Here is a 20,379-nt window from a genome sequence, read left to right as displayed (position 1 = left end):
TCGCACCATTATTTTCATCAAGCCCGGGACTTTTTTATTTACAAGCGGTATATCGTACGCGTTGTTAGCCGGATAATCGCTCGTATCAAATCGATATCGCGTTTCATATTCTCATATATATCGTCGCATTTAATGTAATAAATTAAATTATCTGTATCGGTGTACATGACTTTACAATTTTCGTGATATAACGGTAGCATGTATTCATGATGAAATTCATACAAACACACTTTCGATATATCAAGTATGCACATACCGACGTAGATTGGTTTATTAAATTTTACCTCAAGTTTGCGCAGTTCAACGGCGACTAAATTTTCTGAAAAGATAATCCTGCTGTGAAAATTTGGTTTCGCGATCATAGCCTCCGCGCCATATCGTCCGTCCCACTTTGTTAATAATTTTACCTCAACATGATTGCGCACGTTTTCCATAATTTTACCGAATACCGCGTTATTCATTAATTTGTACAAATTTTTTTCGAAATCATTTCTCGCGAGTGTTCGAAATTTTGTATTGAGTTCGATGTAATCGCGGAGCCATGCGGATTGAGTGAATTGTAATACGCGATGTATTTTTGTGACGCGAAGACCATGACGCGTGCACTGTTGCAGGTTGCGATAGTGTATGACATAACGCTTCTTATCATATAATGTTGCGAGGAGCTTGTCCTCCCGCTTACCGGGAGGTTTATCGCGTATCGGGCAAAACGGTAGGTCAGCGTGCGCATTGTGAAGATGTTGCGGATACTCTAGATCGACCTCGAGAATATAACCTATCGGTGAATCGGAAGCGATCGCGCTAATGTTAAAATCAGAGATGTCATCGACCCATCGAAAATCGGCATAAGGCAATGGTTGACACATTGCCCATCCGTATAAGTTGTTTACATCAAAGTACATCAAATACGATGAAGATTTCGATGGATCGTACGACCGCATATACTTGTTATTAGCATGCGCGTATCTGCCGGAGCACTGCCTTCGGCCACTGCGAATACCACGTTCGATAAACATAGCCATGTCGATATCAGTAAGTAATTCGAATTTAATTTTTGTATGTTTCAACATGGCATCCCATGTGAAACCTGGCAAAGTGTAATAATACGCGGAGTCGAGGCCATAACTTTTAATGCAACTTTCGCGAAATTTTCAAAAATATCTGCTAATAACAAGACATCTGTTTTTAAATAAAGATCGCTGTATTCGCCTAGCGTTCGAATGGAGAACCGCTTCCAGACAGTCTTGGCGTGCGCGTAATCGCTCTCGGATACAGTGTCACCGGTTAAAGAATTGTGAAATGAATCGCGCGGTGGTAAACACGTATCTTTCAACCTGTCTACGCAGTCAATATATTCGTACGGAAAGATACCCTTCCGTGTTAATAAATTGAAATTGTCTTCATTTTGAAATTTTGATTTTAAAATTTTGAATTTATCTTTATTTAAAAAAGATGCTAATTTGTCAAGGCTGGCCGAAAGAAATTTATATGAATCTATAAAACGCAATTTGATATGATTTTTTTCTTCTGCAAGTTTAACATTTTTTGTAAAAGATATATATTTTTCTTTCGTTATCGGTAATACGTCAATTCTCCCTTCGAAAGCTGTAGCTATTTCCCTGATAATAAAATGTGAATCATAACCGGATAAATTATGAAAAACTATTGGAATGTAAAAAGAGTCTTTATAATTTAAATTACAATTCGAATGCGCGGGACCTCGGTATCGCCCGGTCGAATGACAATGATCGCGTACTCGTGTATCGTCCGGCGCGAATGGTTTCTCGCAAATATGGCAATGCGTTGCGCTGCGAAATGTCTCACACTGTTCGTGTGAGAGAGTTACCATAGGAACATTCGCGAATATTATATTTTTTACACGGTGCGCTAAATTTTTAAGTTCTTCGACAAACCACGTGATACAATCGACATTACGGCGAGAATAATACGCGGATAATGTTTCATCGTACGCGCAATGTATATAATAAGCTACGCTAAATACCTCGTGATGTTGAAATGTGTATGTAGACATTATCGGATCATTGTTAGTCTTCTTCAGCATGCACTCTAAGTCGGCGTATACGACAAAAGGCAGCAGCTCTTTCCTGTTGTAATTGTTGAACTCGAGCCATTTATCCTTCTCGCTCGGTAACCGGATGGCGCACTCGTTCATTTGTTGGCAATCTATCGTGTGCGACTGCAACTTGTTGTTGGATTCAAAATAGTGTAAACATCTGTAAACAGAAATAGAAATAGAAATAATTAATTAATTTTTCTTTTGTATATAATTTATATATTACATTTATTATTATTATTATCATTATTATTATCATTATTATTATCAATCATTATTATTATCATTATTATTATCATTATTATTATCCATTACTATCCATTATTGCCATTATCATTATCATTATCATTTATCATTATCATCATTATTATCCATTTATTATCATCACATTGTTATCATTACATTTACATTACATTATCACACATTATCATCACATTATCATTATCCATTTATTATCATTCCTTATTATCATTGTTATCCATTGTCCTATGTATCCATTGTGCCTTATCCATTTATTCTTTATCCATTATTCTTATCATTATTCCTTATTCCATATTCCATTCCTTCTTCCCATCATTATTCATTACCATCATCATTCTTGTATTCCTATCATTATTCTTTGTCATTATTCTTTTATCATTATTTATCATTATTTACATCGTTATTATTATCATTATTATTGTCCTTTACTTATTATTGTTATTTATTTATTTGTTGTGTGTTGTTGTTGTTATTATTTATTATTATAATGTATTGTGTGTTATTATTATTGTGTTCCATCTTGAGTCCCGGGCTTGGGAGCCTGTTTTTCGATCGTTTTTGCTCTGCAGGCACATTTATCCGGTCCTGTGACAGATCCAAATAGCTTTTATCGGGGGTAGGTTGCTGGCCTTGTCCCCGAACCCTTCTTTTTTAATCCGGGCTTGGGACCGGCTGCGTTAGATAGTGAATTAATTCATCCACCATCCGTTGCAGGCAAGATACTCTCAGCAGATTTTTGTCATTGCCTGCCGAGAGGTGGCGACCGTGAAATCCTACGATATTTTTAAGCTCGGGCTGGATTTGAACTTGAGATCTTTGGCATAGAAGAAAGTAAACACACATTTCTTTGCGCCACGATCGCCACTATTATTATTATTATTATTATTATTAATTATACGTACCGATCACAAATATATTTTCTGTGCTCTTTCTTGCTCAATTGCGAGCTCACGAGCCGGGATAAATTCTTGATCCATGCAAAATGTCCGACGTTGTCGTCCCGTGGATCTTGCACGTAAAACAAGTTGATGTGTTTATCTCTCTTTAGCTCGCTCAGTCGAATCGGGACAATGTTCTTTTCTTCGAGGCAATATACATTTATGGAGATATCATTGGCACGTTCAAATTTTTTAATTTGATTCACAGTCACTGGAAACTCAATGTCTTGGAGATTCAGCACTGCCGTATAATGTAAATACGATGATTCTCGTTCTGAATTTCTTTCAACTGGATATAGAGCAGCAACCACAGACCATGCAAAACACGCATTGTCGTTAAATTGCATGTTTATTACCGCTTTCTTCTTCATTATTTCTTGCGGTAATTTTATGTGACATCCTGCACGCATTGGATTATATTTATTTATATTAATTGTCAAATCTAGTATTCGCGACAAAGCCCACCCACTATCGCGTTCTTGAAATTCTTCGAGCGATGCTAGAGTGGGCTCGATAACGCGTCGCTCATACCAGTCGTGTAAATCTGATGTTCAAAATAGTTCACAGTTTTTCATATTAATGCTTTTATTTGCGCGCTTATCACCTGTCACAAACTCGCCGTTGAACACAGTATTCACTTTTATATTAAAATGTTTTTTTATCGCGTTTTGCACGTGTTCGAGCACAATGTCTTTGACATCCTCGAGAAATTGACGCGGTTCGATATAGTTTGTGTTAATCACCGCACCGGTCAATATGCGGTTTTCGAACGCGGTATCGATCTCTCGCCAAACGAGTCTTTCCGCTTTATTGTTACCACTATAATCACCACCACTAGGTATAAATTGTCTTTCTAATCGAGTCTTTACACCCTCGAATCGCGCTATTCTGGCCACCAAAGATTGCCGAACTCCGATCGAGAATCGCGGACGCTTGGCACAACTGTGTTCCTCGAGCCGTTTAACCCTTTCGCTACGGCAGCCCCGTCCGCCGAAGTGCCGTCACTGAACGGAAACTCGCGCCGAAAATATGCACAGTTGCTCGTGGTTTCTGTATATATGTTGTTCTAAGTCTTAAATAGGAACTGTGCTGAATAAAACAATCATTGCTCTAATGTAATAAGTATATTTACATTTTTAATATGAAAAGACTTACAAAATTATTAAAATACAAAATACAAAATTATAGGTAACATAGGTATTTATATAATTACAAAGCTTAACGATTAAATGTTTAATATAATTAATAACGAGACGAAAATTATTAAAATATAATGTGATAATATAATACGTAAAAAATATGTAAAAACTAATAATGTAATTTTGTGTGATATATTCTGAAGCAAGGATCTATACAAAGGCCAACATCGCAATCTTTGCACTCATACCGCGAATCCGTTCTTTTATCATTTTTGCTACAAATTACACATCTCCGTCTTCTGTTTTTCGGCTTACAAAATGTGGGAAAATGCCTGTCGGTTAACCTCATCGGATTATCAGCGGGTCTGCCTTGACGTCCCGTTGCATTGTGACGATACTTTTCGACCATCTGTTTTATCAGCGTCAGATGAAATTTTGCCATCGATATTGTTTCTCTCCGATTGTGTTTGTACATGCAATATGCGTTCCACACGCAGATGTCCATGAGGTGGAAGAAAAATTTCCGATACCATTTTAGTGATTTCCGCGTTGAATTTACGGTACTTAGTACCATGTCCACCTTGTCTACAATTCCCATTGACTTATTATAATCTATGATGCAAATAGGCCTCTGGACACTCTGTTCCCCTCCATATCTCGATACTTCAAAATTCTCGATGCTTCAAAATTTACAGTATGTATAGTGGAAATCATATAGACTTCTTTTTTGTCCATCCACTTTATCGCTAGCAAGTTTTTTGCTACACGAAAACATGCTTTTCCTTTTTCCAGTCCCTCTTCCATCTTCGGCATTCCTTGACGTCTTTTCTTGACAGTGCCGCATGCATTCGTATAGTTATCGTGTAAAAAGTTAAATAATGCTGGGCTTGAATAAAAGTTATCAGTGTATAGTGTGTGACCTTGGCCTAAATATGGTTGCAAGAGCGATAAAACAATTGCACCTGATTTTCCAATTCCGCTGATGTCACTTTCTGTAACAGTTGACTTTCCTTCGTAAACTATAAGATCTTGGACATAGCCTGTTTTACAATCACAGAGTATGTATGATTTTATTCCAAATCGATTCCTTTTCGAGGGAATGTACTGCTTGAAGGACAGCCGACCTTTATATAACATCAAGCTTTCATCAATGCAAACTTTTTCATATGGATAAAATATCTCGCAGAACGATTTTCGTAGCATGTTTATTAGGTCACTTATTTTATATAGACGATTATCAGCAGGCCCTTGTTGACGGGTAAAATGTATCATCTGTAGTATCCAAAGATACCGATCTCTGGTCATTACTTCACTAAAAATACTACTGTGTAAAAATTTATCCGTACTCCAATACTCGTGTAACGTTAGTTTTTTATTACGTGTCATGAGTAGTGACAACGCAAAGAAACAGTACATTTCTTCTAGTGTCGTGTTTTTTTGAGTGCCCATGTTGTTATTGCTCTTTTGAGCCGAGTAATAATTGGTCTCATCTACAATATATTCTACGAGCTCTTCATAAAAAAATAGTTCGAAATAATCGATAATTTTTGACGATCTTCCTATTTCCTTCTTCAGTCCTGAATTTTCTGAGGAAAATTTATGAATCGTTGGTGCATAATTTTTCGATGTCCATGTTGTGTTGCACTGGGTGTCCGTTGTATTATCGTCAATTAACTCTGCTTCTGATTCTGAAGTGCTGCATATATTATTTCTCCGTCGTCTTTTACACCGGTGGACATTATTTTCATTTTCAGAATCGATTACTTCAGTTTCAAACATAATACTATTTGTAGTTTATTGCGTAATACGTTTGGATGTGGTTTCAACAAAGAGCAGTTTTAAAAAGTTTTAAGAAATGATTAATCCAATTTGTCAATAAAATCAACGGAAAATGCTCTGCCGGTAACGAAAAATGTTGCCATCGACTATAGATGGCACTTGTACAGATCATTTCGATGCCGCATATATGCGGCGCTCGTACCCAGAAGTAATGGCGTGGATGCCGCGTATATGCGGCGCCCGTACCCACGGGTCGTCGAGTGGATGCCGCATATATGCGGCGCTCGGCGCGAAAGGGTTAATAAATTATTCACACCGCTGCGCCCACGCAAAATATTCGCCTAAGGTAGCGACTTGATGTGATTGTTCCAACAGGTCGCGTTCAGTCTGTTCGGTGTTCTCCATGTTTTTTTTTTCTTCTTCTATTTTATGATGTGCAAATCGGGCACATATTGCATGGAAAGATCAGATATAATGGATTGCTGCAATTGGAGCAGAATCGACCATCCACTGCATCATGTAACTCGATCACATGCCTTCGAATAGTATACATGTATCCAAAATCAGTATCCGATACAGAAATCATACATGAAGTGCATAAAGCTAAAGCACCACCTGTGGAATAGCAAAAGTAGATGGTGCAACACTTTATACGTCCATTTAGCGCAATTATTTCCGAATGAGACACTACTCTGTCGACTATGTCCGTAAGGTCCTCACTTTGATCACTTATATAATTACTGTCGTCCGACAATGCGTGATCTTCATCAGACTCGTCTAATATAGCTTCAAAATTATTATTATTATTGTTTATCTGCTCCATTTTTTCTAGATTATCACCAAAGATTATCACAAAATCTTCTTCTATACTAAACACTTGGCACAATACAGTATCCACTATATTTTTCTAATAGATGTATACACTTTCAAATCGTATACTACTATGATTTGACACCCCTTCGTTCTTCATTATTTATCGCTTTTTGAAGGGTGTGTCTAGAAAACAAAAATTGTGTGGGAGGTTCTAGATTTACGAATTAGATTTCTGCAGAAGTAGGGATCTTCCAACTTTGACGAATTAAAAATTATGCTGGCGTCTTCATTAGGCGGGGTGTTTCTCCTACTTTTCTTATTTTACTCGTGATCGTCGATTGGTGAATTCAATATCGGTTTGGGGGTTTCTTTGCACGTGAATGTTAGAGAAAATTCCATCATTATTTTTATTGCTGCGGATGCAGTTGCGTTGATTTGCAGGGTATTTTATTAGAAGTTTTATCTTGTCAGTATCTTGCCGGTATCTTTTAGTTTTTTTTTCCACCGAAAAATTTCGGTAAGGGATATCTTATTTTTATCATCTCAAGGAGACCGACGTTGTTTCATCACCGATCTTCCTGAACGGCTTTTCATAGAAAAGAAATGAAAAGAACCGCGATTGTTCTATTTTATTTTATATTATTTATAAATTATAGCGGCCGGACATCGGCGCTCAACGACTCTTTCCAAAAAGGGGGTGTTTTATTAGGGGTTTTAACATGTCTGTATCTGTGGTCGGATCAGCGGCGCTCGTATTTGTATATACGCACCGGTCATAAATATGTCCGCTCCCCATCCCCCCGCCCGCGCGACGTCAGACCCCCGCACCCTCAAGTTCCCCGCGCAAGTTCCCCTCGCCCCGCACACCCCTCAGAGGATCAGAGTTAGAACCGGCCTAGTATTCCTACTATTGATTATAAAACGATATTTTTTTATAATATTTTTTATAAATTTTTATTTATGTATTAAACTTTTCTCTCTCTTTCTCTCTCTCTCTAATATCTTTTTATACAATAATTTTTTGAACAAACGCGCATGATTTATTGTTATCTTCTTTCATTATTTCTTGAAAAGATAATTTTTTAAAGATTTTATCCATTTCTTGAGTGGTATTTATACATACATTGTTTTAATTGCAACTATTTTATTTCAATTTTTGGATTTTAATAATACGAATGATCGGTTTTCTAATAGAAATAAAAAAATGACGTGTTAAATTAAATTTTTTTTATTGGGACTTTGCATTGTAATATCTTTGTTTATAGACGGCATGGTTTGTAGAGCAAAAATAGAAATTTTTCTGATATAATTAAGACCCAAGCTATCTATTAAGCCTATTAAGCACTGAATTGGTTCAGTTATTACTGAGATAATTTAAGATACTCTCAACTGAGCGACTTGTGTGTAAATATTAAATATATACTTGCTGTGTGTAACTTGGCGCAAGACGCTATCGTCTCTTAATATTATGTTGCAATTTTATTATAGTATTGTTCTAATGTTATAAGATGATATATTTATTATTATTTACATTAATTGTAATGTAAAATTATGTCAAAATAAAATAAGAAATATCTCGTAAAATATTAAATTTTAACTACTATTCCTAACACATAACGTTTTTTGCCAAACATTGCGAGAAATTGATTTATAAAAAATAAATAAAATAGTTAAAAAATTAGGTTGACTTTTACATGATCTTAGAAAGTAATTTATTTCAAATTTAAGATTAATAATTTTTTTCCCCTCAAAATTATAAATTTTGTTTAAAACATTTTTTTTGTTTTAAAACATTTTTTTTGGTACGATGTCATATTTAGAAGTTGTTTCCATTAAAATATATGTATGCATTAATAAATAATTTCTTTTTTTAAGAATATTTTTTATTATTTTTTACAGTCTCAAATTTACTTTTATTACATTTAAAGAAGATAAACTCTGCTTTGACAACCGGTTTAGATACTAATAGATTAAATCGTGTTTTTTATAATATGTAAACAAGAAGGTTTATAACAAATAATTTATTTTTTATAAAAGATTAAGTATATAATAGGTGTATTAAACATACAACTACAATTTCCGACATTAATTTGTATATAAATTAGTATAAAATTATGTGTGTGTGTGTGTGTGTAAGAAATATGATATAAAATATTTTAAGGATATGATTTTAGTAACCCTTTTTTAGTTATTTTTTCGTATTTCGAAAAATTTACATATTTGAGAGGTGCATGTCAAAAAGGAATGTGTAATCTTTTTTTTTAATAAATCTATTTATTTATCCGTTTTTCTCCATCCTCTTTAGCGATGCTCAATTCTAATATTTATAAAATTTGTAATTATTTATTATTTATTATTATTATTATTTATTATATTTATTATTATTTATTATTATATTCATTATTAATAAATTATAAAGGATGTTGGATAACTATGTGATGTTTTTAACAAATTAAGATAAAAAAATTAGCATCGATATTTACTAAAAGTATGGTATATATATAAATAATTTTTTACACATTAAATATATTTTTTACACAATAAATACATTATGATTATATTTTAAATATTATATTGCATGAACATTTTTACTTATCGATTTGTACTGGTATACATATATTTGTTTGAATGTTTTTAATAATATATTTTCATTAAAGATTTTTTAAAAAAGTTTTGTTATACAAAGTGTTCTTAAGCGTATGCAAAAAATATCGAAAAGTGATATTTTTGAGTAATTTCTTGAAGAAAATTTCATTTGCACTAATAACTAAACGGCATAGTTTTCAAGATATAGGGTATTAAAGTTTTATAAATATTGACTTTAAGAGCAGTTTCACTACCGTATTGTAATCCCAGAATTAAATCTCTTTTAGATTTTATCTCTGGGAACTTAAATCCTTAATTTATATCACTCGAATTAAAAATATTGAAGATTTAAGGAATTACATATAGTTGTGAAATAATTTATAATACACCTGATATTTTTAAATGTATTCACCAATTAATGAGAAGAAAAATGAGTATGTACATATCATAATTGGGTGTAATCATTTCCAAAAATTCCTATAATTTTGTTTAATTTTGTTTTCGTTAAAATATATTTTGAAATCTCATTTTTTTTAATCTTAAATATCTTGAAACCTAAATAACTTAAAATTATACTGTTTAGAACATTGGTGTATATAAACTTTTGTTCAAGAAATTGTCCAAACAATCATTCTCCGAAATTTTTTGCACATGTTAGGAACACCCCGTATATACTTTGAGTTGGTGCTGTCGTTGTGCTACATGCAAATGACACATCGCACACGCGTGCCGTCATTGTTAAAGCGCAGAATCGCAGAGAGCGAGGCGTCAGGCGTTAGTCGTGGACGGACGGGTCGGCCAGTCACCGAGAAAACACGAAAAACGATATTGCATCGCTAAATATAATATAGTGAAGTACGCGGTTCCACTATCTTCTACGGATATAAGAGGCAGTATGGCGATGGTGGTAGTCATCATTTGAGATATCCACATCATTGTCTTTGTTGCCTTTTAACAATAATCATTTATGCGAATATAACTGTTGTGTTTCTTGTGAACGTCGATTGTGGAAAACGGGGTGGTGAATTTGTTACAGGCATACATACAAGAACGTATTCGTAAATAAGGCATCTAACAATATAAGATATCTAATAATAAGTAAGATATAATAAGTGAAATATCTAATAATAAGTAAGATATGTAACAATAAGTGTCGTTTGATCTTGGGGTTACGATATTTTTGACAAAGCTTCTTCGCCAGAGCTCAACAGTCGATTTCGCCGATGGTCATTACGCCTATTGAGACATGGGTACAAATCTTATTTTCTTTAAGAAAATGTATATATATAAAATCTATAAAGCCTAATCTGTATAAAAAAAAACTGAACATTATATTAGCGTTAGCCCTCCCTGCTTAAAATATTTGATAGAAAATAATTGAATGATAAAAATGGATAGAATTTCTACACTGATTTATATGACTTATTATGTATCGAAGTTCGCATAGGTTTTTTATGTATTTTAATCATATTTTATGATACTATTTTTTTCAATCATGTAAAATATAAATGTTTGTATAATAAGTTGTTTCTCAATCATAAAAAATATTGCATCACATATTTATTATTATTTTATGATAAACTTTTTTTTAATATTTTTTTATAACAACTCTGCTTATAAAATAACGATTACAAAATGGGTCTTATAAAAATTGAATATCTATGTAATTTAAGTCAGTTGTGAAATAAAAGATTCAAAATCACCGTAGAATATGATAGATAAATTTTCTATCATTTTATATCTATTTTAAACAGAGCGAGCTGTAGGTATGTAAAAATTCTCTCTTATTTTTTAAACTTCAGCTTCTAAAAATAAAGATTTAAGATTGAAAAATATTAATTTTTTTCAATTAATAATTATAAATTATAATTGATTATGGATTTATAAATATTAATAATTATTAAATTAAGAAAAATTTAATAAACACCTTTACAAATCTTTATAGTTTTAATAAACAGTTTTAACCTCTTTAATTTGTTTTAATATAGTGTGTGTATTTGATAGAAAATATTAATGTTTAAAAATATTGAAAAAATAAAATATATGTGATTAAATTAATTAATTTAATAAAACCAAATTTTAAAACTATCTTTTAATCACATATGTTTGAATTAGATTTCTTAAATAAGTTTTTTTAAATATTATAGTCATATGTTTCTAAATTTTATTTTTCTGCACTTTATTTTTAGAGACCAAAAAATTATTTTTTCTTAATTTACCTAGTCTATTTTAAGTTTAATAATTTTTTTGTTGTGTTACGTTATGTTTGATATTGTTATTAATATACGATTATAATATTGCTGTGCAATTTCTTACATTATAAAACTTCATTCAAAATTACAAGAAAATCAAGATATCATGAAAATATCCTTTTAAACAAAAGATAATTGCAAACTAAAAGTAAGTAGTTAAAAAGAGAGAGAGAGAAAGAAACGATATATTTAAAAATTTATCTTTTTAAAAGACAAATTTAAAAGGCACCAAATTCGCGTTCGCTCAAAAAATAGTTATACAAAAAATATTTTATATAACATACATATATTTAGCCATTCAAAAAAATGTACAAGAAAAATATTATATACTAGTAATAATATATATTTTAATATATATCTTATTGGTTAAATCTTTGGTTAATTATTAAATTATTAGTTAAATTGCTTTTTCTACAAAAGTAATAATATCACAAAATTACGTCAATTGAGAATAAAAATTACGCATAGCATGGAACTTAATTGACTTTTACATTATTATGCTTTAATATCAAAATTGTTTTACTAAATAAAATGCAATTATATATTTATGTATATACATTTTAATTTACATAATTATAAAACTAACAAAAGATATATATATATATATATATATATATATATATATATATATATATATAGACTTTAATGAAGACTTCTCAAGCCGGAATAAATGTATATCAATAAATATTCGATTAAAGTAATTAAAAGTAATAAAATTTAGTTAATTTACTTTTATTGTTAACAGTAATTTACTTTTACTGTTAATACAAAAAAATTCGCACCTATGTGAAATTATTTTTTCATATTTTAATTTGTATTTTAATTTTAATATTTTAAAATAAAGAAATATATAAATAAAAAGCAAAAAGATCAAATAAGCAACAAATAAGAGCTGAAACAAACAAAAGAAAAAGAAAGATTAAGGGCAAAAATTTGATATATTTTACTTAAATACATAAAATATAATATATAAAATAATATATAAAATAATATATAAAATGATATATCAAATAATGCAAATATTAAGAATGATTCACATAATCGATTTATTTTTGGACAAACTTGAGCAAATAAATAAAAAAACAATAAATAAAAAAAAACGCAAGATTACATAATATAAGCCCAATCAGTCAAATATGTATCTAATGATGTCCAGTAAAATACGCAATGTAAGTCAAAATATAACCTATTCTCTCAATATAAAATATAAAGTAATAAATCCTCTAAGAAAAAAAAATGAGTTTATGCAATAATAGTAAAGCTTGAAAATGATTTAAGAAGTCAAAAACACAAGGAGGCAATTCTTTCTTTCGCTTTTTCTCTTTCTCGGTTTCTCTTTTTCTCGTTCTTTCTTGTTTTGTTTCTGGCTTTTTGAACTTTTTCACTTTTTCTCAGTTTCTCAGAAAGAAAAGTCTATATATAGTTATATATAAAACATGTCTATTTATGTGTTTTCTTTCTCTTGTATAAATTCTATCAATATATACAAAAAAAAGTATAATTAAAAAATTATTTTTTTTTTGTAAAAATAAATTTGGAGAAGTGAGAGAAAAAATTGCTCATATATAATATATTATATATAAATTAATGTTGGTTTATTTATTAAAATTCATTGCCAAAAACTTTTAATTGCAACCGTAAGATCATAACAAATCGATCAATTTCAATGAAACATTTTTATTACAGTAAATTGAGAATGCCAAACTGTGATTGGTCGATTTGCTTATGGTATTATGGTTACGACAAAATCTTTCACATTTACAATGGCCTTTACTATTCTATTTAGTATATAATTATTATTATTAGCACCGCCATTGCAATGCGGTCGAAACAAGAAACATTTTGTCGCCGGTAATTAAGTAAAAGGATGGAATTTACATTTCTTAAATTTCATAAATTTTTCTGTTCTGGATTATTTGCATCGTAATAATTCCGTTTTTTGATATAATTTAGACTCAAATTATTAATTAAGCCTATTAAGAACTCAATCGGTTCAATTCGATCAGTTGTTGAGAATACGAAATTAAGATATTCGCAATTGGGCAGCTTATGTATAGATACACAGTCTGCTTCACAATCTGCTTACGCGTGACTTTTTTTGCTGCGTGTGGTTTCGTGCGAAACATTACCGTGTCTAATTTTTTAATCGTTTATCTTTGACTTAAAATCGCTTGCTTATGCGTCTTTGTTTCCAATGTCAATCTCATGCAGATATGTATGTTGCTTATTACCGTCTACATTTTGCTAAATAAAGCTGGAATGAGAGAAGAGATTTTAAATAGGTTTATTTTGTAATATTTTATGAGATGTATTTTTGATCGATTTGCTTACGACTTTATGGTTATGACAAAATATTGCAAAATACTATATAGCAAAAGATTATATAACAAAAGAAACATCAAAGTTATTAAAATTTTTCTAGCGAATTAAGATTTATCTCATTATATAATATTCACAATACGATTAATACTGATTAGTAATTAAGGTTACTAAGGTAGTTGTCTCGCAAATCGTAATTAACAAAAACAATTAAAAAATTTAACTATGCATTAATAAATGGCATCTACATATATGTACAATTTAGCAATACAAAAAGTAATTGACCGTCCCAAACGTGAGATAAAAAGCTATCAAAAATTATTTACTTTTTACATCGCATATACAAAGCGTATGAAAATTTCGTATTTTAAATTTTAATAATTAGAAAGTGGTGAGAAACGAATATATAGTAGAAGGACACTTTAAGGATACTTGTAAAAAAAACGGAATTTTTGAGCGTTTAATTTTAAGAAAAGATATCTAAAATAAAAAATTTTTTTTTCACAATTATTTGACGTGGAGAAGGCAACTGGAGACGATGAGCAATGACTACTTGGTAACAGCGGAATGTCCAAAAATTTTCAGTTGGTAACTGTAAATAGTCTGGTACTCGGATGTTTTAAGGGTGCAAACTTATGCAACGGAATCGGAGTGTAATGCGGAAGGAGAACGGAATCAATTACGAGAGAACCGCACTTTTTGCTATGTGGATTCCAAATCTACATTCCAACGGAACATAACGAACGCATCGTGGATCAATACACAATCGATCACGAGTCATTATTTTAAAAGGATTAAAACAGCTTAAAAATTTTAATTTATTTAACGTTTTTAGTCAATATTTTCAACCAAAATGCATTTATTTCAATATTTATGTATATGATAATAACAATGACCGAAAAAAACAACATTTAAAAGTTATTTTAGAGACATGCTGCTCGTTCTGTTTATGTTTATTCCACTCCATGGGGATGTAAGGATTTGGAATTCGCATAACAAAAATGACGGAACTATATATATATATAAACACATACTTTGTTAAATTGGCAGCGTAATCAGTATAAAAACAAAGATAAATTATTAATGATTATTAATGATTACAAGTTATTCATTGTTAAGAGATAAAGGAAAATTTTGAAGTTAACTATTATACAATGTATATATATATATATATATATATATATATATATATATATATATATATATTATATATTGATGTATACGTACATTATATTATCAACAAAAACCTACTCTGCTAAAAATTATTGAAAAGGGAATGAAATAGTTAACAATTGGTTCCACTCTCGTTTCGCGTTACGCTGTTCTGCTGCATAAGTTTGCATCCTGAGAGTATAAAATTTTGGATTATAGTGTCACGATAAAACTTAAATAAATAATACTTATTTTTATATAAAGCAAGAAAAAAAAGTTAAAAGATAAAAATAAATTATTATAGTTTTTTGATTATAATTTTATATTATTTTATAAATGAGATGTTCACACACACACACACACACACTCACACACACACACACACACGCACACGCACACACACACACACACACATGCACGCGCGCCGAGGGAGGGTGCAAGGAGAGTCTTCGGTCCCCCTTCCGCACCCACCCCGCCGGTAGGCTGGGTGGACTTTGCTTTACGATGTAACAAGTATTTTGTAAGTTATAAATGTAAAGCGAGGTCCGCCTTGCCTGCTGGCGGGGCGGATGCGGAAAGGAGGCCGAAGGCCTCCCTTGCCCCCACCGCCTATGTGTATGTGTGTGTGCGCGCATGCTTCCTGTCCATGCATGTACTTTAGTATATTTCAAACTTTTTTTGTTAATAACTTCTTTTTTGGACCTCTCCCGATTAAAAATTGTTATTTACATTATTCTCTAAGTATAAAAAGTTATCAAAAAAATTTGCAACCCATTTGCAGGTGAAGCCGTGATTCTGAATAATTACTATAACTTTTTAATAAACAATGAGCGATGGCTAAAATCTCCTGGGGATTACTCAGGATCATAACCTTAACAACATATATCAAGATCATCGGGACTGCCTCCCTTCATCGGCATATTTATCCTAAGGTCAAACGAAGATCATTGTCAGATGGTCTTAATATCAAACAACTTTTGTCAGACATATTTTTATCTTAAACTTAAGCTTTGAAATATTTTAATGGATTGATTAAAATGGTTCTATATTATAAAAATGTTATATGTATGTATATGAGAGGAAGTACAATATGTTGTGTGTGTATTATTATATATATGTTCATTCCCTTTTTTGAAAAAAAATACATGAATATACAGGGTGTATCAAAACAAGTATAGTGTCTTTAAAGGGTATTCCTGAATGAATTCTAAGACGATTTTTCCTTTACGAAAATTTGATCTGAAGCTTAGTTTTTTAATTATAAAAAAAAATAGTGAGCGAATTACGGAACTAGTACATATCGTAGGCAGGGGCGGCGCAACTTACCATTCGATGCAGGCGCTTACGCGAGGCGCTCGCTACAGTTGACTCTAGCGCTACAGCGTACTCATCCCGTAAATCGCTTACTATTTCCTTTCATAATTTAAAAACTAAGCTTCAGATCAAATTTTCGTAAAGGAAAAATCGTCTTAGAATTCATTCAGGTATACGATCCTTTAAGGACACTATACTTGTTTTGATACACCCTGTATATACAAATGTAATATTTGTAACAGAGATGAATATCCAGAAGTCTGAACATCTCTTGTCAGCAGTTATATCAGCTGAACTTTCATCATCTTCAAATTCACAAGAAATGTTTATAAATCAAGATCAACAGGTGTGTATTATTACAGTATAATTCAATTTTCGTGTACTCTATGTCTATTCATCTGAACTATCGTAATCTAATATGACATACATAATATGACATAGAGGGTGGTCCTGAAATAGTTCAAAATCAAGGATTGGATTAAGCTCATGATAAAAATGAAAAAAGTTCCTATAAACATTAATCTGAACACGTATCCTTCAGGAGTTACTACTCTTTTAATTATCAATTTTGAAAAATAAATACTTTCAAAATTTTGATTGTACCCAGGGAGAAGCGCAAGATCGAATATACTAGTCTATTAGATATCGAAGCCATCTAGTCGAGAACAACATTTAGAAATATCTGAATTAGATGCTATGTAATTTTGTGTAATTACATTTTTTAGACACAATTAAAACTTAATATTCACACAAGAACAATATATTATTTATAAAATACTCTTCGGGCTGCAAGACAAAATAGATCTAATAGATCTTTAAGTAACATTAATGCAATATGTAGCATCATAATAAAAATAAAAAATTTTTGTTGTTGGAAAATTACTCTCAAAATATATTTGTGGTCATACACTAGAATTCACTTCGTTTTGTCAAGAACATATTTCTCAATATATCATATATGAGTTTGGAGATTGACGATGTTTCTGATTTCAACTAAAGAGAGAGAGAGAGAGGTAGAATATGTCTATTTTCTTTTGCCACCTGCTGAATGTACAATTATATCAATAATCGGTTATTAATTGAATAAATATTATTATTTTACGGAAAAATCGCTAGTAATTGACTGCTTCAGGTTTATAGTTCATTTGCTTATCTTTATGCAGCGCACTATTCACTTTATACACTCGAGATCAAGTTTTTGTCATGGAGTGTATATAAAGCCTGCAAAAGGCGATTAATAACATTATAACAAATATTTCTGTCAGTTTAATTTCTGACACTATCTCTATAGGAAAATTCAGATATTGAATTGATTTTTGGAAAATCGGACAGATAAATGTCCGATCGGATGTAAAGTGTCCAAATAAATGGAAGTGGTTCATTACTATCTACTTAAGATATAAAATAAATATTACATTTCATAACTAGATTACATGCTCTTGCTATAGTGCGAAAAATTCAAGAAAGACTAATATTTAAGGCACAGTAAATGTTGAAAGCTTATTATATCCATATTGTAGATTCGGATTAAGTCATTGTATGTAATTATCTGATGGATTGAGTTCGTCTCAAACTGTGCATTGAAGATTAAAGATTGAAATTTGATTAATTAGGACAAAAAAGCTAAAATTTCTTTATCCTGATTGATCAAAATTCAATTTTTAATTTCAATCTTTAATAATCTGATATAAGAAGTCTTGTGGACATTTATAACATGTCTAGAAGACATGTCTAAAAGTGGTCATAATGATGTTTATCTAGATGTGAAAATCGATTTATCTTAGATATATCGAATAGATGCCTACTATACATGTATTCGACTTTATGTTTCTCCCTGGGTACTTACTATGATTTATGCTTTTTTAATTAATGTATTGGCACAATAACTACGACTCCTATTTGAAGGATCGTTTCTGAAGGCATTTTTTACGAGGAACACGGGAAAAATAGTAAAAAAAGTTTTTGACGAATTGTTTCTGAGATATGTAAAAAATGTCTTCAGAAACAACCTTTCAAATAAAGGACTGTAGTTATCGTAATCGCTCCAATATATTCAATAATTAGCTTAATCGAGTAATCTGCACGGAGGCAACACTTCAGAATTCAAAACACAACAATCTCAGTCATCTTTTCCCGGGATTGCTAAGCATTGCTAAAAAAGAAAAAGTCAGTCTGTCAGTGTCTACATATCTTGTTATCAATCTCGGGTTGTAATTATTGTGATTCAATGGTTAGACGGAAGCATATAGATGACGTATAGAAGCGTTAGATGGAATAAATTATTTTAGAACGGTGGACATTTTCTGTAAATAAAAATAAAGCTTTTTTCTTTCATAGTCTTCTATTTTTCTGAAAGGTATTAATACGTAAATGAGTTGTAACTCATGAAGGATGCGTTTTTGGACTAATGTTTATGGAAACTTTTTTCATTCTTATGACGAAACCAATCCAATGCCTGATTTTGAACTATTTCAGAACAATCTTATATATAGAAGAAAGAAACAAAATATAGATTTTTCTATGAATTTTCTTAGAAATGACTTTTTTGACAAAAGTTTGATCAATTTGTTATTAATCTAGTAGTAAGCATAGATGTTTTGCGTTAACTAATATGCATAATATTTAAAAATGCAATGATAAAAATATTACATTTATAATTTACATCATGATACGAAAAGTACATTGTTCCGTGATTTATAAAAATTATATTAGAGAAAAACAAATGGCCTATTCTATAATAGGTTTGTTCTGAGAATTTTGTTGCACATATATATATATATATATATATATATATATATATATATATATATTTATTTATTTATTTATTTTTTAACAGGATTAAGAAGCATCTGATTGTCCTTTATTAACACCTAGTTCACCACCTATGCAAACGGAAAAAACTCCACAATTGACGCCAATATTCAATGCTCTGGAAAGCGTCTCATTAGAGATGATATCCGCACCGATGCTTGAGAATATTAATACGAAAGATGGATTTAATTTCATAAATATAATGAATAATTCGAGTAAACCTTTAAATGATGGTATGTTTTTCTTAATTATTGTATACACATTCAGCATATTTAAACATATAACTAACTCATAATCTTTAATAATGTTATTTATGTATTTATCACTATTTATATGCTTTTTATCATTCTTCTTGTTTTATATTTTTTTTTTACTTTCCCGAAGAAAACACCTATATATAACTAAATAGAAAGATTTCACAGAAAATCTGAAAAAAATTATTTATATATAATCATACATAAATTTATATATATGAACAATTCTTTTCTTTTTTTTATTTCTTCACGTTACACTTTTTTTAAAAAAACAATGCAAAAATAATTTTTTAAAATTATTATAAAATTATTTTTTTTATCATTTTTTCTGTATGTACATACAAAGATTATGTATAAAAGAAAAAAAATATATATCGACATATTTTATATACCGGGTTTTAAGTGGCGCATTAAATAGCAATGTGTTAGTGTGACTTTAAATAGCTTTATTAAAGCCACGTAAAATCATTCACATATATCATTTGCATATATTACATCAAAATAATGTATATATTTATAAAATGTATATGTTTTAATGCGACCGGGTATGCAAAGTTTTTATACTTTACTTTGGTGTAAATTTGTTTTATACGGCTTACTTAGAGTTATGCGACTATGAGAAATTTTCAATAAATATATCCCCAAGCATTAGATGTATGTATATTATGCATTTAGTTAATTATAAAA

At 30.6% G+C, this 20,379-nt stretch overlaps 2 protein-coding genes and 1 long non-coding RNA gene across 3 annotated transcripts; 1 reads left to right on the top strand and 2 right to left on the bottom strand.

The window, feature by feature from the left end:
• Positions 1-1,063: 1,063 nt before the first annotated feature.
• LOC126854112 (uncharacterized) lies at positions 1,064-4,226 on the bottom strand. The gene is made up of 2 exons (XM_050600506.1): positions 3,238-4,226; positions 1,064-2,234 (listed from the first exon to the last, which is right to left on the bottom strand). The coding sequence occupies exons 1-2, from the start codon at positions 3,681-3,683 to the stop codon at positions 1,064-1,066; spliced, it is 1,617 nt and encodes a 538-aa protein (XP_050456463.1). The 5' UTR covers positions 3,684-4,226.
• Positions 4,227-5,024: 798 nt separating this feature from the next.
• LOC126854111 (piggyBac transposable element-derived protein 4-like) lies at positions 5,025-6,191 on the bottom strand. The gene has a single exon (XM_050600505.1). The coding sequence runs from the start codon at positions 6,189-6,191 to the stop codon at positions 5,025-5,027; it is 1,167 nt and encodes a 388-aa protein (XP_050456462.1).
• A 4,179-nt stretch (positions 6,192-10,370) lies between these two features.
• LOC126854290 (uncharacterized) lies at positions 10,371-19,803 on the top strand. Its single transcript, XR_007688083.1, has 3 exons — positions 10,371-10,445; positions 16,870-16,973; positions 19,464-19,803. It is a non-coding gene; the product is annotated as an uncharacterized LOC126854290 (long non-coding RNA).
• The last annotated feature ends 576 nt before the right edge of the window (positions 19,804-20,379 follow it).

This window comes from Cataglyphis hispanica, chromosome 13, assembly GCF_021464435.1.
Source record: "Cataglyphis hispanica isolate Lineage 1 chromosome 13, ULB_Chis1_1.0, whole genome shotgun sequence".
In the NCBI taxonomy this organism is placed as follows: Eukaryota; Metazoa; Arthropoda; class Insecta; order Hymenoptera; family Formicidae; genus Cataglyphis; species Cataglyphis hispanica.
Note: the sequence above shows the minus strand (reverse complement) of the source record. Positions and strands in the feature narration are given on the sequence as shown.